The sequence below is a fragment of the Tursiops truncatus genome, chromosome Y (assembly GCF_011762595.2).
Source record: "Tursiops truncatus isolate mTurTru1 chromosome Y, mTurTru1.mat.Y, whole genome shotgun sequence".
Lineage (NCBI taxonomy): Eukaryota > Metazoa > Chordata > Mammalia > Artiodactyla > Delphinidae > Tursiops > Tursiops truncatus.
In genome coordinates this window covers 5,394,939-5,413,430 of record NC_133428.1, presented here as the reverse complement: position 1 = coordinate 5,413,430, position 18,492 = coordinate 5,394,939, and the positions used below count along the sequence as shown (strand labels likewise).

At 50.2% G+C, this 18,492-nt stretch overlaps 1 protein-coding gene and 1 long non-coding RNA gene across 13 annotated transcripts in view; one reads left to right on the top strand and one right to left on the bottom strand.

Annotated features, from left to right (window-relative positions):
* The first annotated feature begins 4,681 nt into the window (after positions 1-4,681).
* The window catches only part of LOC117310560 (glycogenin-2-like), a 35,225-nt gene continuing 21,414 nt past the window's right edge, over positions 4,682-18,492 (top strand). For 6 of the 12 annotated variants that reach the window (XR_004524711.1, XM_033850246.1, XM_033850244.1 and 3 more), the window contains exons 1-4: positions 4,682-4,859; positions 8,239-8,364; positions 11,928-12,069; positions 17,475-17,649. Coding sequence is in view for 11 of the 12 variants with exons in the window: in XM_033850246.1 (XP_033706137.1) it covers positions 4,697-4,859; positions 8,239-8,364; positions 11,928-12,069; positions 17,475-17,649 (606 nt within the window). In the remaining variant the exon portion in view is untranslated. The other 6 variants (XM_033850248.2, XM_033850249.2, XM_033850247.1 and 3 more) reach the window with 6 other exon arrangements.
* LOC117310562 (uncharacterized) lies at positions 9,256-9,833 on the bottom strand. Its single transcript, XR_004524713.2, has 2 exons — positions 9,727-9,833; positions 9,256-9,577 (listed from the first exon to the last, which is right to left on the bottom strand). It is a non-coding gene; the product is annotated as an uncharacterized lncRNA (long non-coding RNA).

Here is an 18,492-nt window from a genome sequence, read left to right as displayed (position 1 = left end):
CCCCCTGCCCCCAGGAGGTACATCTATAAAAGCATGGGTGTGTCCGTAACTACTAGAGCAGTGACTGGCATGCAGTAGGTGCTCAATAACTATTTATTCAATCAACACTTGGAAGAATGAATGAATCTGTCTCAGCTCAGGCTCCCATAATAGAACACCACAGACTGCGGGGATTCAACAACAGACGTTTGTTTTTCACGGTTCTGGAGGCTGGGAGTCTGAGATCGCCGGGTGGGCAGATTAGTTCCCGGTGAGGCTCTCTTCCAGATTTATAGACGGCTGCCTTCTTACTGTGTCCTCACATGGTGGAGAGAGAGCTCTGGTGCCTCTTTTTCTTCTTCTAAGGACGCTAATGCCATCATGGGGGCCCCACCCCCATGACTTCATTCAAACCTGCCCAGGGGCCCATCTCCTAACACATCCCATTGGGGGTCAGGGCTTCAACATGTAGATTTTGGGGGACACACACATTCAGTCCATAGCAGAATTTTCTTTTTTTAAAACAAAATTATTTATTTTATTTTTGGCTGCATTGGGTCTTCATTGCGGTATGTGGGCTTTCTCTGGTTGCGGCGAGCGAGGGCTGCTCTTCATTGAGGTGCGTGGGCTTCTCACTGCAGTGGCTTCTCCTGTTGCGGAGCCGGGGCTCTAGGCTCACGGGCTTCAGTAGTTGCAGCATGCAGACTCAGTGGTTGTGGCTCGCAGGCTCTAGAGCACAGGCTCAGTAGTTGTGACGCACGGGCTTCGTTGCTCCGTGGCATGGGGGATCTTCCCGGGCCAGGGCTCGAACCCGTGTCCCCTGCATTGGCAGGCGGATTCTCAACCACTGCGCCACCAGGGAAGTTCAGAATTTCTTATTTAGGCCACAAACTTCACATTACAGAGGAGGTGTTTCCTCTTGTTATTTTAGCTAAAGACCTTTATGTGATGAGATTAATAGAGATATGAACAAATGTGAGGTTTTAAAATATATATTATGAAATAAAATGTGCCAACATTTGGAACACCTCCAGATGACCCATGCATGATGTTGCAAGATCCTAAGTGGATAAAGGATCCGTCTGAAGTTCAAGATAAAGCTGTGGATTCTAACTTTATAGAGTACAGAATTCATTGATTGGTATCCAGATTCCATGCTGAAATCATGGAACCTTAAAGAAACTACTAATTATCAAGTTTTGGTGTGGCATCAAAGAAGAATGTCAATTGTGTGAAAACCCTATTAAACTATTCCTCTCTTTTCTAACTACCCATCTGGGGGAGGCCAGCTTTTCTTTACCCATTTCAACCTAAACTATTATTGCAACAGAACAAATGTAGAAGTAAATATGAGAAATCAGTCATCTTCTATTAAGCGAGATATGAAAGAGATGTACAAGTGTGTAAATTAATGCTACTCTTTCCCTCTCCCCCAGTTTTTGTTTGGGAAAATAAATTTATTTTTCTGTAAAAATATGTTATTTATACAAAATGGAATGGGTTTATTATTGTTATCTTTAAACTTATTAAATGAATAAATATCAAAAATTTTCAGTTTTACGGGCTTCCCTGGTGGCGCAGTGGTTGAGAGTCCGCCTGCCGATGCAGGGGACATGGGTTTGTGCCCCGGTCCGGGAAGATCCCACATGCCGCGGAGCGGCTGGGCCCGTGAGCCATGGCCGCTGGGCCTGCGCGTCTGGAGCCTGTGCTCCGCAACGGGAGAGGCCACAACAGTGAGAGGCCCGCGTACCGCAAAAAAAATTTCAGTTTTAATTTCTAATACAGAAAATATGGATACTTATAAATAAATATGTACAAATTTCAGTTTTAAATTTGAATATAAAAAACATATTTATAGATAAATATCTAACATTTTCAGTTTTAACTTCTAATACAGAAAATATGTTTCTTTAAAACCTACATAAGCAAAAGTTCTTTGGGTTTCGCACTAGTCTTTCAGAGTGTCGGGAATCCAGTGACCAAACTGCTTGAGGATTTCTGCCATGTGATATAAATTAGGATGCTTTTATGCTGAAGTAGCAGAAAGTCCATCTCAAAATAGCTAACACTCTAAAGACAGTATCTTGTAAGGGGACTTACTGAGGTTTAGGGCGTCTGCATTGGGGATAATTTGAGGATCTAATGGTGTTCTCTCATGGTTCACCGGGTATTAACCAGTTGCACTCGTGGCAGAAAATGGCTCTGTAGCTCCAGCCATCACAGCCCCACCCACTAATATCTGCAGGCCCAATTAAGGCCATTTCCTCTTTTGAGAGTGAAGACCTCTTTCCAGAAGCCAGCCGCTAACCCCGCCTCCTTCCTCACTCACACACAATGGGCCACACAGCCCCTCGCTGAAACTGGGACGCATATATCCTGGATTTATGCATCCCAATCCAGTTCTGTTACAAACAAATAACAGAAAAATGAATGGCGGTTGAGTGGTTACCAGTAGCATGTGACGTAAATGCTTTGCTTCCTGTTTTCTTGCGGTTGTGGTCCTTTATATCTTGCTAGGTTAATGTGTACAGATAAAATACAGATATATAAGGACTTCCCTGGCAGTCCAGTGGTTAAGACTGCGCCCTTCCAATACAGGGGCCGTGGGTTCCATCCCTGGCTCGGGAACTAAGATCCCACATGCCGCGTGGCCAAAAAATTAAAAAAGAAACACAAACGCATCTATCATTGCAGCTGGGACGCACACATATATGGACGTATACACACTGCAGACATCTTTTCTCTCCTTCTCTCACTTATCTTTCAAGGTAATTCACAGGATCTTTGTCACAAAAACGTGGCAGGTGACGCAGTTGGCTGGCATCTTCCTCTGGCTCCTGGGCTTGAACTACGTCCGCCGCAGCGCCCTGTAACTTTCCAACAATGTTGCAACCGACGTACCAACGAAAGGCTCAATTTCTCTGAATGGCTCCCGGGGAGAAGGCAGGGTCACCTTCGCCGCGGGCAAACCTCCTTCGTGCGGCACCCCGAGAAGAGACCGCCTTCCGCTGACGGCGCCCACGGCTCACCAGGTGCCCACCCTCCTGGCTTCCTGGAGACCCTCCCCCTCCCCCAGAGGCACCGGCAGCGCCCACGGCAGGATGCCTGCTCTGGGTTTCAAAACGGACCTAACCTTTGCCCAGGGATCTGGGAGGACTGCCTGTGGCTGACGGCCCTCTGCCCTGCTTTCCGGCCTCCAAGGCAGAGCTGGAAGGACCGGGTGGGCGAGTGTGGGGGCAGGGGCTGGGGGCGCGTCTACGGAACTGGGTGCTGGGAGGCGAGGCAGCCTGCTCGGGCGTCCTGAGCCTTCTCTTTAAACATCTCTGCAGTTCCCCCCAGCTCCTGTCTGGGTGCAACTTCTTCCCACCCTCTCTAGCCCCTCAGGCTGCCACCGGTCCCTCCCCACAAAGCCCAAATGTCGGCAATCAGAACCGCGGTTGTCAACCTTGAGGGTGGATGGGGCGGGGAAGGGGGGGCTTGTTAACACAGGGTACGTATGAGAGACTCAGTTTCCTGATGTTCGGGAGACTTGAGAACGCGCATTTCCCAGAATTTCTCAGGGGATGCTGATACCGCTGCCGGTCCAGGGCTGACCCAGGGAAGCAAAAGATGGGTCGGGGGGCGAGCTCGGAGTGAAACACAGCCTGGGGGGGACCAGCTTGGGTGGGTGGATGGGTGGGTGGGAGGCGCTGCTAACTTCTCCCAAGTGTATCAACAGCCTGGCGTTATTTCCCGTCCTCCTGGGGCTTGGGTAGGATTCCGAATTCCTAGGATTCTTCACCAGCGGGAAAGCATCATGAGATGGTGCGTTCAGGGATGGGGCTGAAGGAATCCGCCTGCGCAGTGTCTGGGTTTCGACTTGGCCTTGAAGGTGCTCACTTTCTCCCCAACCCGGCGAGGACGTGCCGTGATCCACGCCCCCTCCCCCAACCTGCACTGTTGCTTGTTAACCCCCCTTCCCCTCTGGGCCAAAGAAATCCCCTCCTCCTCTCAGCGGGCGTCAAAACAGAGACACACTTGTCAAGCTGTCACAAGTGGGGAGGGAGTGCTCCTGGCACCTGGCGGGCGGAGACCTGGGACGCTGCTTCACGCCCCACAGGGCACAGGACGCCTCACATCAGAGCCACCCAGCCCCAGATGTCAGTAGTGCTGAGGTTGAGAAACCCTGACTTAGCATCAGAGATTCTATCTTCTATTTATCAATCAACCTCTCTCTCTCTCTCTCTCTCTCTCTCTCTCTCTTATCTACATATTATAACTGTAATTAACCTATCTATTATCTATCATCTATCTGTGTATCTATCCTGTCAATCTATCCACATGTCAGTCATCTACCATCTTCCATCATCTCTCTTTCTCCCTCTCTCTCTGGCTGTGGTTCGCAACCAGAGACAGTTGTGCTCCCCCAGAGGCAGTTGTGCTCCCCCAGAGACACTTGGCGATGCCCAGGGGCGCTTTTACTGTCACTGCTGGGATCTGATGGGTGGAGCGCAGGGAGGCTGCTCCGCCCCCCACAGGGCACAGGACGCGCCCATGACAGCGAAGACTTTGGTCTTTGCTATCTATCTATCTTTGGGTCTATCATCTACCTATCTATTATCTATTATAATTCTATTATCATTTACCTGCTAGATCTGTCATCTCTGTATCTCTATCTGTCTATGATTTATCTATCTGTCTATCATGATCTATCTGCGATTGTAGTTTGAAACCCTGCATGGCTCTCTCCCCAGGGGCACAGTTGGTGATGTGTGGAGTCGCTTTGTGGGGTGTGGGTACCAGGGATGCTGCTCCACAACCCCAGTGCACAGGACACCCCACATCCGAGAGTCACCCACTTCTGAACGTCCCTGGTCCTGAGGTGGAAATCCTGCTGGCAGGTAACTTCTAACCCAGGGCAAAGGGAAAATTTTAGAATCTCACCACCCCGCAATGTGGACTGAAGGACGCAGACGCTGTCTGGGACGTTTCAAAGGGGACCTCTTGTTGTCGGAACGCTCTGGCGGGTCCTTTTCCCCATATCTCCAGTGTCACACAGGAGCACTGCACCCCTGGGGCAGAAAGAGGCCAGAATGGGACCAAAGGGAATGACCCTGTGGCACGGGTGAGTGGGGACACTTGGCAAACACTGGAGACAACAGTCAGACAAGCACAGAGGCTGGGAAACCGTCCCCTTCCTCTGGAAGCCAGGGGGCCGCTGGGGGCTGAGGAGACCTCGGGGCTCAGAACGGACCCTTCCTGAGACTGTCCGGCTGCGTCAGAAGCACCTGAGCCTCTTTCAGGTTGGCTGGCAGGGGACAGAAACCCAGCACTGTCATATTAAGTAAGTCAGAGAAAGACAAATATCATTTGATGTCACTTACACGTGGAATCTACAAAAATGATACAAATGAACTCGTGTACAAGACAGAAACAGTCACAGATGTAGAAAACAGACTTAGGGTTACCAAAGGGGAAAGGGATGGGGGAGGGATAAATTAGGAGTACGGGAGTAACAGGTACAAACTACTGTACACAGAACAGATAAACAAGGACCTGCTGTATAGCCCAAGGAACTATGTTCAGTATCTTGTTAGAACAAGATGGAAAATAAATGGAAGTAGATTCTTTGTATTCATCTTTTATGAAAAAGCAATAGATTCTTTTCTATAATGGAAAAGAATTTTGAAAAGAATATACATGTAACTGAATCACTTTGCTGTATACTAGAAAGTAACACAACATTGTAAATTAAATATACTTCAATTTTTAAAAATGGTTAAGGAAAAAAACAAACCCAAACCAGCACTGACTGCAGGAAGAGTCTTCCCCTGGTTGTTGCTCATATCCTGATGCTTCCACCAATGGTTCAGAAGCTGCAGGGATTTCGGGGAGACTTCTAGAGGCCCAGTAAGTCCCGCAGACATCTTGCAGCACCCCGATAATAAGTACGTGCACATAGTGCCCGGGGGCGGGCAGAGGGGTCCGTGCCCTTTTCCTGCTTAGCGACATCAGCCACACTTTCATCGCATACGAGATCTGCATTCTGCAGACAGCGTGATGAGGTGGGGTCCTGCCCTAGCGTTTTCCAGCCGGCCTGGCCCAGCTCTGTCACCTGGACGCGATTTCTGAGATAGCTCTGAGCCCATCTGTGACGGGATGCTGAAAACACCTGCGGCATCTGTCCCTCGAGGCCGATGGCTATCCATCCACGGTGCTGTGTCTGTGGACGGATGCCCCGAGGCTCTGGGCTCTTGCCTCATCTGTCTCCCCACATGGCACGGGGAATCCCCTTCTTATTCCAAGTCAAGGGAGCCCCGATGGCTTCTAAGCCTGCCAAGCCCCCTGTTCCCCATGGGGCATGAAATCCAGCAAAAAGCCCAGACAGAGATCCCAGTCTGCTGGGCGCTGGGTGACATGCACGCCTTACTGCGTCGATCGCTGACGAGGTTTAGCATCGGCTATGTCCTCTCTTAAGATTTTTTCTGTCGCTTCTTGAGCTGAAATTGTACCGGTTCCCAAAGTGTGAAGTGTGGAACCCTGAGGGGGCGGGTTCCCCGAGACCAGGACATCCGCGTGGGAAGAACTCCTTTGTCTTTGTTAAAACTATGTGGACGTTTGCACAGATGGTGGAGAAGCAACACGGGGCGGGGGGTGAGGCCTGCTGGGGCTATAGTTGGTGTAGTGGAGAGATGACCCCCCTCCCGGGATGCCTTCCACCCCCCCCCCAGGTGACATTTTCAGAGCAGGAAGCCCCGTTACTCAGGAATGTCCATTCCTTCTGTCGATCCGTGTTCCCTGGACCCTTGATCCCGCAGGACATGACAACGTGCTGGATGGGCAAGGTCCAGCAGGTGGGAGAATTCCTGAGATACCGCCTGGTTTCTCGGGCCCCTGGTGCTTACGCGCTCCTATGGCCCCAGCCAGTGGCTGCACCCACCCTGAGGACAGCATCTGGCCCACTCCTCTCTCCTTCTCTACAACCCGCCGTGGCTCACAGGGTTCAGATGGCGACTCATCCACTCATGCGGGCATGCACTCACACGTGCATTCATTCATTCCATTCGTCCACTCCTGCATTCACACATTCGTTAATTCACTCGCTCATGCATGCATTCATTCATAAATGTATTCCCTCGTTTATCTACTCCATTCATTCACTCATAATTCTCTCCCTCCCTGACGCACGTATTCAGCAGCCGAGGTGCCCATCACTCCATCACTCACTCATTGATTTTCAGTTACTCTCTCCTGCGTACACGCACGGTGGACGCTTGCATGCCCCTTTCCTTCGCTCACTGAGCGTTCGTTCAGTAAGATCACGTTTCCAGCGTGGCCTCTGCCCGGGCAGCGCGCCGGCCTTGGGCCCGGCCCGGGAGGCCACTGCAAACGTTTACTTTGGGGCTGTCCGGTTAAAGGTGAGATGTCCGAGCGGAGACGCCTCAGACTCCTGGATTGGGCGGGGAGGGGTCGGGGGGCCGGGGCGGGGCGAGGATGCCCGGCGGCCGCTGCCCCCTCCCGGCTCTCCTTCCGGGGCGCCAGGGGCCGGGCACGAGGCGGCGCCGGCCTGGCGCGGGGCTGCGGCGGTCGCGTGGACCAGCGCCCGGGGCGGCAGAGCGGGGGCGGGGGCGGGCTTCCGGAGCGCAGCCCAGCAGGCCGGGCCGAGGCGCTGGGGCGCCGGGGACGCGCGGTGGGCGCAGGGCAGGGGCGCCGGCCCGGGCAGAGGCTGCCGGAGCGCCGCAGGTGCCGGGGCGCAGGGGCCGGGCGGCGCGGAGGCGGCCTGGGCGCGGCGGGGACTTGGCGCTGCAGCTGCCCGAGCGCGGGGGAGGAGCGGGGCGGGGCGCAGGGGTGCGGAAGGCCGGGGGGCGGGGGAGGCGCCGGCGCCAGGCGGAAGCTTCGGGGGCGCAGTGGAGGTGCTGGGCCTGGGGAGGGGCGCGGAGGCGGCCTGGGCGCTCGGGGGGCCTGGGGGCGCGCGAGCTGCCCGAGCGCTGAGGAAGGGCGCGGGTGGGGGCGCAGTGGTGGTCGCGCGGCGAAGAGTATTCTGCGGGGCGAGGGGCGCCGGGCCAGCCTGGGACACAGGCTGCCCGGGGCGCGGCGAGGTCGCTGGGGACACCCGGGCGGGCAGGGGCCGGGGGACGACGGGGGTGTGGGCAGAGGCAGCCCCGGAGCGCAGAGGGAATATGGGGAGACCGGGGTGGGGAGGGGCTGACCCGGGGGAGGGGCTGTAGGGCGGTGCTGCAGCCCCGGGGGTCTGTCTGTAATGCCGAGCTGTCTCCGCAGGCCCGGAGCTCCGCGCGGGTCGCCTGGAGACGACGCCTCCGCCAGGCCCGGCTCGAGGCCGCCCCCGCGCCCAGGCGCACTTGGCCGCCCGGTGCCCACGGCGCGCTGGGCCTCAGACCATGCCGGGTGAGTCGGGAAGACCCCTCGTGCTCAGCCTCCGTGCTCTCCTGGCGCGGCTCAGATTGGCCCGCGCTGGGGGCACCCCCCGCTTTGCGCGCGCAAGGTCGCCCCCAACCCCTCAGCTCCCACGGTGCGCCTTCCCAGTGTCCCCTGGGGCTGGAGAGCTTGGTGTCCCTGGGGCAGGTGGAGATGGGGGTCTCAGCAGCTGGGAGGTGGGCGAGGTTTAGTATGGTCAGGGGGCGCTGAGATTTGGTAATTTTCCTTCTGTATAAAAGTAGCCCTTGGAGATTAAATGGGCTGGTTTGTTGGCCAGCGTGGAAACGCGTGGGCGTCTCACGGACGCGGAGACCCGTGGGAGTTCGTGCCCCTATGGCTCTGGGAAGACAGAGCCTGTGGTTCCCCTCCCCCAGCCTCGCCCCTCGAGGTCAGACTGGAGGCAGAACTGGTTATTCCGGTAAAGATCCAGGGTTAATCCCGCAGCGGGGCAGCAGGCCGACCGTGGCCAGATGCTGGGACTTCGGCGAGCCCTGGCCCCCCAGGGCTGCAATTTGGTCCTGTCTGCCTTCTCTTGGGTCTGGAGTGGACATCCGATTTGGACAGTAGACTTCCAAAGCGTAGAAACGTGATGATGGAGCAGTTCCCTGGGGATCCAGTGGTTGGGACTCCGTGCTTCCAATGCAGGGGTCACGGGTTCCATACCTGATGGGAGAACTAAGATCCCACATGCTGCGACATGGCCAAAAAAACAAAAAAAGCTCCCAAGAAATGTGGTGATGAAACATAACCTCCACCCATGGGAAAGATGCCCGTCCTGTTTTTATCATGAAGACGTCCCGTGCTTGCACCAGTCCGGGCCTGAACGTGCATGAGCGCATTTTTCAGAAGAAAAAAAAAAAATCTGGTTACTTTTTATTCAGAGGAGCGATTTGGTAATTCAGGGAGCGGTTTCCATGCTTCTGTACCTCCTCTGTGCCTTAGAGAGGAGAATTGTTGGGGCAGAGAAGGCAGATATCCTGCCGTGTGCTGCGGTGTGCTGTCAGATTCTTCGCAGAGAAGCAGAAAAGTCTGTGTGTTCCAGGCGGCGGTTTGGAGCTCTGCAGAGTGAAAAACACATTTTCTGCCAACCCGCTGGGGTCAATATAATGGTAGCATTCAGGAGGGTCGTTCGGACACATCGGCCACGGAATGTGCTAGAAAGAGCCCAGCTGGGTGTCCAGCACTTTGCAGGGAACAAAAAACACCATTGAGTATAAGAGGAGGGGCAGAGGAGGAAGTCGGGATGTTATTTCGGGGCAGGGTCCGGGGGTGGGTTGTAAGGGGGGTGGGGTAGAGGAAGGCGAGGAAGAGAAGTAAACATTTCTCCCAGACCTGTTATAAAGCTGTCAGCCACCGCCGTCTTCAGGATGAACTCGGTTTTGCGGCATTTTTTTTCCCCCCAACCTGGGGCTGGAGGACAGCCACCCGTTCTATTTCTGTTTTCCCACCCTGCACGCATGCCAAAAGTCCCCTCCCCAGCGCCCTGCCTGGTGGAAACAAAGCCTTTCAATGCAGGAGGCTTGGATAATTGTGGCGTGTTTTTTTGATGCCACGCCCAAACCTGACAGATGGGAGTTTCTTAGAGGTAAGGTGGTGTTGGAATCTGCAGACTTGTCCATGAAGTTTTCAGCCTTTGTGACATTGACGTCCACTGGTCTGCCTTTGCACTTGAGACGGAGATCTTATCCAGCCATGATTTTGCACCATCATGCCCCGGCCCCTGGGGGCTGGCCTTTGGAGTCATGTGTCTTTGACCTAGAACGTGACGTTGAGTCTTGGGGTCGCTGGAGAAAGGGGGTCTTCTCTCCACTGGGGCTGTCTTGTCATCCTGTTAGCAGAAGGCATAATCCCTCCCCCTAGCAAAGGGAGAGTCCAGTAGTTCCGTGAAACCTACTCTGCAGACCCAGCCCTGTCTGTCTCCTCCCCGAGAATCGGAAGCTCTGGACAGTTGCCCGTTGCTGCTGCCTGGTCCCACTGTAGCCCACCTGCCCCATGCCTCAGCCATCTGGGTCCCCAGAGACCTCCCAGATGATGTGGCTCTGTCTATAGGTAGAGATAGGTGATAGATATAGAGAAATAGGTAATAGGTGAATGATAAACAGTTGGATAGACAGACGTTAGATAATGATAGATGGGTAGAAAAATGGCTGGATGGGTGGATAGCTAGACAGATATCTTTTGGGCTGCAGACTTGAGTTGTGAGGTCTGCTGTCGTTGATACTCAGCCCGCAGTGGAAATGCCAGGAATTCTCATTCCCTCTTAATACAGGATAATGTGTAGACAGGAGCTGTTGGAACAGGCACGCTTGGGCGTTTACCCCAAAGGAATGTCAAGGGTACGATGCCAGCTGCAGGAAAACCGGCTCCAGAAGCTTGGGTCCTGGTGTTCTGTTTGGCGTGACGGTATCTTTGGGCCGTGCTCTGGGCAGGGCACGGTGGCTGGAGGGGAAGACCGTCTGGTCTTTGAGAACTGAGCTCTGTGTGTTCCAGCCGTGGGCTGTGAATTTTAATTTCTGTCGACAGCAGGGGAGCCAAGGCCTGGATTTCTGGATCCCTTTGTTTTTATCCTGGCAACCAGCTCCTGGGGGTCCCAGACTCACACTGCTTCAAAGTCCCCGTTAAAGTCAATGTCACGAGTTTCCACTTAGATTCAAAACCGCCATAAATCGGATTGGCCGTCGGAGTTCCTGCCTCTGCTGCGGAGACATTAGGAAACTGAGGGCCTTTTGGTTAATGAGACAATATATTTTCCCTTCTCCCATCTCCTCGGCCTCATATATCCTCGAGTTGAAGTCTTTCCAACAAGTGGGTTGTGTGGAATTTAATTAATGGCTTGGGCCATTCCTTCTGAGAGCCCAGTTCTTCTGAGCTGGGTGGGAGTCCTCACGGTGACTCAGAAAATCCAAAGCTCTGTTTCCACCTGTTGCTTTGTGTTCGCCCAAGACCCACCTGTTCTGGGTGAGTTTTTGAGACTTGAATGCAGAATCACATAAGGGGTCTGAGCTGTGCCCATTTGCCGTGTGGCAGCACCAGGAAGGTTTTTTTAAATTGAAGTCTGGACGATTTACAACGTTGTGTCGATTTCAGGTGTACAGCAAAGTGATTCAGTTATACGTGTATATCTATATTATTTCGACTCGTTTCCCTGATAGGTTATTACAAGATAATGAATATGGTTCCCTGTGCCATACAAGTAGGACCTCATGTTTATTTTATATACAGTAGTTTGTATCTGTTAATCTGAACCAGGGAATTTTAATGATGCTCCTCTTGGCTTTGTCTCACTCGTGTTTAGGGTTTCCTCTTTTCCTGTGTGTGGTTTTTTTTCTTTTTCTTGTTTTGAAGAAGAATTGTTTTGCTTTATTTTGAAACAAAAGGATGCATGTGAAATGTCTTTGATGCGTATCTTAGAACAGCGAACAGTTACTGAGTTAGTGTTGTGAAGCTTGAGAGAATCGGAGGTGACCCTCAGCCCCGCCGTCCCATGCGACCTGTCGAAAACATAACCCTGTTGTTTTTGTCTGCGTCCACAGTGTCTGACCAAGCGTTTGTCACGCTGGCTACCAATGACGTCTACTGCCAGGGGGCCCTGGTGCTGGGGCAATCATTGCGGGACCACAGGGCCACCAGGAGGCTGGTGGTGCTGGTCACCCCTCAGGTGTCCAACCTGCTCAGGTAAGACTCAGACACACACCTGGTCCTTCCTCCCGAAGGCGCAGGTCCCAGCCATGGTTCGTGGGCCCGGACCACCGGCTGTCCTGGGGGGCCTCAGACACTTGCACATTGCCCTCCGGTCGTTGTTAAAGGAGGAGGCTCTGCCAGGGGTGTGGCCAACTTCAGAATCCTTGTAGACAACACGCTGTGTGGGTACCGTGTCTTGTCTCAACTACGGAAATTCAGATGCCAGTTATTTTGGGGGGGGAGAGGGCAACTTTGAGAAGCAACTGTCCTAAGCTAAGTTAAAGATTTTTTTTTTTATGTTTTTATTGAAATATAGTTGAATTACAATGTTGTATTGTTTTCAGGTGTGCAGGAAGGTGATTCAGTTATATGTACAAACATATATATTCTTTTTCACATTGTTTTCCCTTATAGGTTATTACAGGATATTGAGTAGAGTTCCCTGTGCTCTACAGTAGGTCCTTGTTGGTTATCTATTTTATATGTAGTAGTGTGTATCTCTTAATCCCCAATTCCCAATTTATCCCTCCCCCCTTTCTTCTTTGGTAACCATAAGTTTGTTTTCCATGTCTGTGAGTCTGTTTCTGTTTTGTAAATAAGTTCATTTGTATCATATTTTAGATTCCACGTATAAGTGCTATCGTATGTTATGTGTCTTTCTCTGACGTACTTCACTTAGTGTGACCATCTCTAGGTCCATCCATGTTGCTGCAAACGGCATCCTTTCATCCTTTGTTATGGCTGAGTAATATTCCATTGTATACATGTACCACATCTTCTTTATCCATTCATCTGTCGACGGACATTTAGGTAACTTCCATGTCTTGACTGCTGTGAGCAGTGCTGCTGTGAACCTTGCGGGGGGTGCCTGTTTCTTTTTGAATTAGAGTTTTTTCCGGATATATGCCCAGGAGTGGGATTGCTGGATCATAAGGTAGCTCTGTTTTTAGTTTTGTAAGGAACCTCCACACTGGTTTCCACAGTGGCTGGATGCGACTTAAATTTTAAACTTACATACTACATAGAACACTTTGCTGATAAAATTGAAAGTAGGAAATACTTGATCCTTCTAGGGAAATTCAGACGGTCCACATGACACCAGAAGAAGTGAAGCCCTTCTGCTGACCAGTAACAGTGGGAGACATGGAGAATGTTATCAAAGGCTTATCTGGGGGAAGGACCTGGGCCTGGGCAATTGTAAGGGATGTTCTGTAAAACTGGGCACAATCAATTAATTTCCATGCAAAAAGAACTATCTGAGAGCCTAGGGGGAAAAAAAAATCAATGTGTTCCTTTATTTTAAGACACTGTGCTAATCTTGATACGGAAACTTGATTTACAGATTTGATTGTGTTTCCATATAGATGAGAAAAGCCCCCCAGTACAGATTATCAACAAGGCAACTCTAGGCCTGGAATAAAGAAATAAATGATGCTGGATAAACAACAGGGTCCTACTGTATAGAACAGGGAACTATATTCAGTATCCTGTGATGAACCGTCATGGAAAAGAATATGAAAAAGAATGTATACGTATGTATAACTGTGTCACTGCTGTACAGCAGAAACTAACACAACATTGTAAATCAACTGTACTTCGATAAAATAAAGAAGACAAAAAAAGAAAGAAATGATGCTTGCTGTAAGAAAGCAAGGATAGTTCATTGTATAAAATTCTATCATTGTAATTCATCACATCACTGTATCAGAGAAAGGCAATGATGTGATCCTTTTATATAAAAGTTGAACACATACCCACATGATTTCCAGGTAGATTTTGAAGATAAAGGTAAAATGTAAAGTGTAGGAAAATCTTAGAAGTCGAGATCTTGGCATGATTGACATCTGGGGCTGGATGACCCTCGGATGGGGGGCGTCCTGTGCCCTGTGGGGTGTGTAACAGCATCCCTGGTCTCCACCCACCAGGTGCCAGGAGCACCGCCCCCCGCGCCAACCCTCCTCGCCTTTGTGACAACGAAAACGTCTCCAGATACTGACATAGATGATGGCTTCACGTGTCTGCCATTTTTAAGTACACAAAACAAAGGGTACCAGAACTGCTGCATGTCAGATGTAGTTGTGTAAACGTAAAAGGTAAAACAAGCCAATTAGGGAGCCCATTTACAAAATTTATAACGAGGAGAGGGTGTTGTCCATAGAATAAGGAAAGAACTCTTCCAAATGATAAGCAGAGATGGATGGATGGATACAACCAGGGTAGACGGCATGACCAAGGGATACGTACTCTGTCTTCACGGACATTGAAGTCATGTCACATCAAACAGCTCAGTGATACTTAGGACGCGTCAGGCTGGCAAATGTGTTTTTAAACGTCGGTGTTTTGGGAGGGGGGGCGTGCACAGACCTTAGTCATTGACATTAAGTGTTGTCATTAGTCTTTAACCAAATTGGCCGTCACCCATTCTCCCAATAGTGTTTCAGATGAATGGATGCTCGAGGTGTATTTCTTCTTGTCTAAGATGATTCCTGCAGGCCCCAAAGAGAAAGAAAAGAGAAGAAAATACATTTGTGTGCAGCGGACGTTTCCCTGTGCCCGGGCCGCTGGGTCTTCAGAGTCAGACCAAGGGCTGCAGTGGGCCCAGCGTTGGGAACGGTGACCCTGGGGGTAGCCACACATCCTTGGGGGGACCTCTTTGTGGTCCCATCATCATCTCCTGAATCATGGTGTGCGTGGAACAGTTACATAGAACTGATAAAGCCAAAAAAAACCCAGACATGTCTGTTCTCTGCTAGATTCCTATCTCCTCAGCTGTCCAAAGCTGTCAGCACGTTTTTTCAGTCTTTCAGTCTACTCATGATGAACTGTAAAAGATTCAGAGACAGTGTCACAGAAAGACTGGGAAAGGCTCACTGAGGCAGACCTAGTTGCACTGTTGTAGAACCAGTTATGTATTTTGCGGTCGTTGGTAGGGTTGAGGGACGGTGCTCTGTGATGCAGTCAGGGCAGTAGGACATAAACAGTGACCTGTGACTCCAAATGACCAGGGGGCGGTGTTCAAGAGACTGCCATCCCTCCAGGCGGTGTGGTGCATCCATGGCTGGGGGAGTCTTTCCGCAGGGAAGGGGACCCAGTAGCATGTGCTTGTAGGTTCACACAAAGTGCATTCTTGAAACTTAATTCTCCCTCCAGGAATTTAAGTTAAGGAGGCATGGAGAGCTGAACAAAAGCCTATAAGGACATAGGTGCTACTTGTAGTAACGCAGAATGACATTTCTTGGCCCTCTACCTCCCTCTTTATACAATCTTGAGGATGCCATAAATCACTGGGTAAAAAGCAGGAGGAAATTGGTGACGACGTGGTATTTTCTCAGAGAGTTACTTTGAATACTGTGCAACGTGAAAGCACGAATGTAGAGTAGAAGTGGAAAAGGTACTAAAGAATACAAAAGATAGGCTCAGAAGCTCCAGCATCTGTCTAAGACTGGGAGTTTCAGAAAGGACAGGAGTGGAGAGAAGGGATTCAAGGAAACGTTTCAGCTCTGAGGAAGGATTTTAGATTGTGGGTGTTCCCTGAGCACTGAGCAGAATGAATGAAGGAAACCCAAGTGTTGATGATACAGAAGGTCCCATTTCGGAGCACGAAGAAAGAAGAAAAAGTACTAAAGGCATTTCAGGTCTCAGCCTGGTTGAGACAGCTGATGCCTCAAAGCTCTTAGACTACCTAATTTTGAAATGAAATGTCTGTATTCAGCTAAATGCAATTTGAAAGCAAAATCAAGATGTTTCAAACATGCAGAAGCTCAGCCGTTTTACCCCTCAACGACCTTTGAGAAAAAATTACTTGAGGATATACTCAAGCACAATGAAATGTGAATCCAAGAAAGAAGAAATAGAATGTAAGAAGCAGTGCAAAACAAATAAATGAGTAATATTGAGAGTTAATTGGGAATGTATTGGTGAATAATTACGAAAACCTGGAATTAACAGTCCCCATGGGAGGTGGTTGGGGGATAAAAGAGGAGGGAGACAGGTGAACGTACGCTAATATTCCTGTCTTGTCTGGGGCGAAGTTATAGATGATAACTGTTGTTACATTTGATAGGAAATAGTAAGGTTAAATAGATGCGTTGAGGGTTTAAGGGTGGCAACCACCAGAGGACTAGAAAGGGTATAAACAAAAAACACAAGGGAGAGAAAAAAATCGAAACCAAGCAATGAAAAGTAGGAAAGAATTACAAAGAAGAAAGTACCTTCTTCAGTGCGTGATATTGTGGAGTGTGTGATGTCTTGGTACTGGTGACATTAACCTTGGTCTCCTTTGGGGTATCTCTACTGTAAAATCATTATTTTTGTCTTTGTAATTGATAAATATCTTGGGAGAGGTACTTTTAGACTATGAAAACATGCTGTTTCTCCTCAAAACCTTTACTCATTGCTTTTAGGGTTCATCCGTGAATTTTGTCTGCAACACTTACCACTGTGATGTTCATCTAATGGTGATTTTTCTCTTTCCATCATTCCTTCTACATTTATTACTTGGAATTCTTCTGGGAGGAAGAGCTACCCCTTTTACCCGATTTACTTATGTATTCACTTGTGATATCAGTGTGGATCCGTGAATATTCATGTTATACTTTAGGTTTTGTTGTTGTTGTTTTTGCGGTACGCGGGCCTCTCACTGCTGTGGCCTCTCCCGTTGCGGAGCACAGGCTCCGGACGCGCAGGCTCAGTGGCCATGGCTCACGGGCCCAGCCGCTCCGCGGCATGTGGGATCTTCCCGGACCGGGGCACGAACCCGTGTCCCCTTCATCGGCAGGCGGACTCTCAACCACTGCGCCACCAGGGAAGCCCTAGGTTTGTTTTTGTTTTCTTGCCCAAATTGCGTCAGCTTTGGCTACTGGGCCCTCCTCCTGACTGACTTACTGTATCCTTTTGACATGCCCCTATCCTTTTTCTAGCACCTTCTTAATTTTCTGTCATCGCAAAGATATTCCAGGCAATGATGAAGTAGAATTTAAGCAAAAAAATTTTTAATGGAACAGAGGCACATTTCATTTTGATGAAATGTACATTCTTTCAAAATTTGAGTCTCAAACTTGTATGCAACGAGCGATGCAGGTTTTGAATATGTAAAGTAAAAACTGATGGAGACCTTCTGTTGGTTTCTACCTACTCAGCCTTCCCTTCTCACTGCCCGTGCACTTTGGAAAGAGAAAGTACCTTCCTAAGAGATGACCCGAATCAGTCTGTGTTAAGACAGTTTAATACGTCTTGCTTTTCACGTTTGCCTAAGTTTTAAGCGTGAATGGAACGTGGGCAAAGCCACGAGACCCACGTGGGGAAAATAAAGCCTGGTATGAAGACTGCAGCAGCAAGGGACAGCATGTCTCATGTTAGAAGGTGGGCTGTTCTCCTGGGATTTGGCATGTCTTTTCCAGGGTGATCCTCTCGAGGGTGTTTGATGAGGTCATCGAGGTGAACCTGATAGACAGTGTAGACTACATCCACCTGGCCTTTCTGAAGAGACCTGAGCTCGGAGTCACCCTCACCAAGCTTCACTGTTGGACACTCATCCATTATAGCAAGTGCGTCTTCCTGGATGCAGATACCCTGGTGAGTACAAGGGAGGGCAAGGACCAGACCCTCCACCTGTTGAGGAGCCCCCGACAAAGACCATGCTGCTCCCTCCTTAAGCAAGCTGCTAGCTCGTGCCGGTGGGTCCCCACCAGGTAACGTCCATCACTATCACCAACATCGTTTAGTCGATCAACATCAGATAGAACACACCTACTGCAGTGGACCCTGCTGCGTACACTGGGATGCTTGAAGGCATGTTCCTTCCCGAGGAGGGGTTTGTAATCACATTATTTTATCTACACAGGGTAAAATATTAGAGAAGTATTCTTTCTTGATTGTAAATTAGAGAGTCCTGAAGGGACTGGTACACCTGGCTTCTGAAGCTGTGGGGTAGTTACTGTCATTTGGGGTAGTTGCCTTTGGTGTGGGAGCCCAGGATGGGCACATTCGTGAACAGCCATTGGAGAGTCGAAATGTAAAATGCGGTTGGAGTGTCGGAGATACATGCGAGCTTGTCTTGGTTGTGCAAAAGCAGCTCTGTAGGAAAACGGGGGTGGAGAGGAAAATAAGAAGTGCGTAATCAGAGTAATTTCTTTCCCAAACAGCACAGTTCAGAAAGCCGGTAGGTGTTGGAGAGAACTGCTGTTGGTGGTCAAGCTCTCGAAGACAGTGGATTATATGATATTGACTTGCAGACCTCTCTGTTTATGGATTTCCGGTCTTGTAGGTCACATTTGCTAGAGGAAAGAGAATATATACAATTAAGAGCATTCCATGGAGGATCTTAAGAACCTTGAAGTGATAAGTGCATTTCAGTGATGGTGTTACTTCAAACCCTTGAAGTAAGCCAGGGAGCAATCTTACACACACACTCTTCTC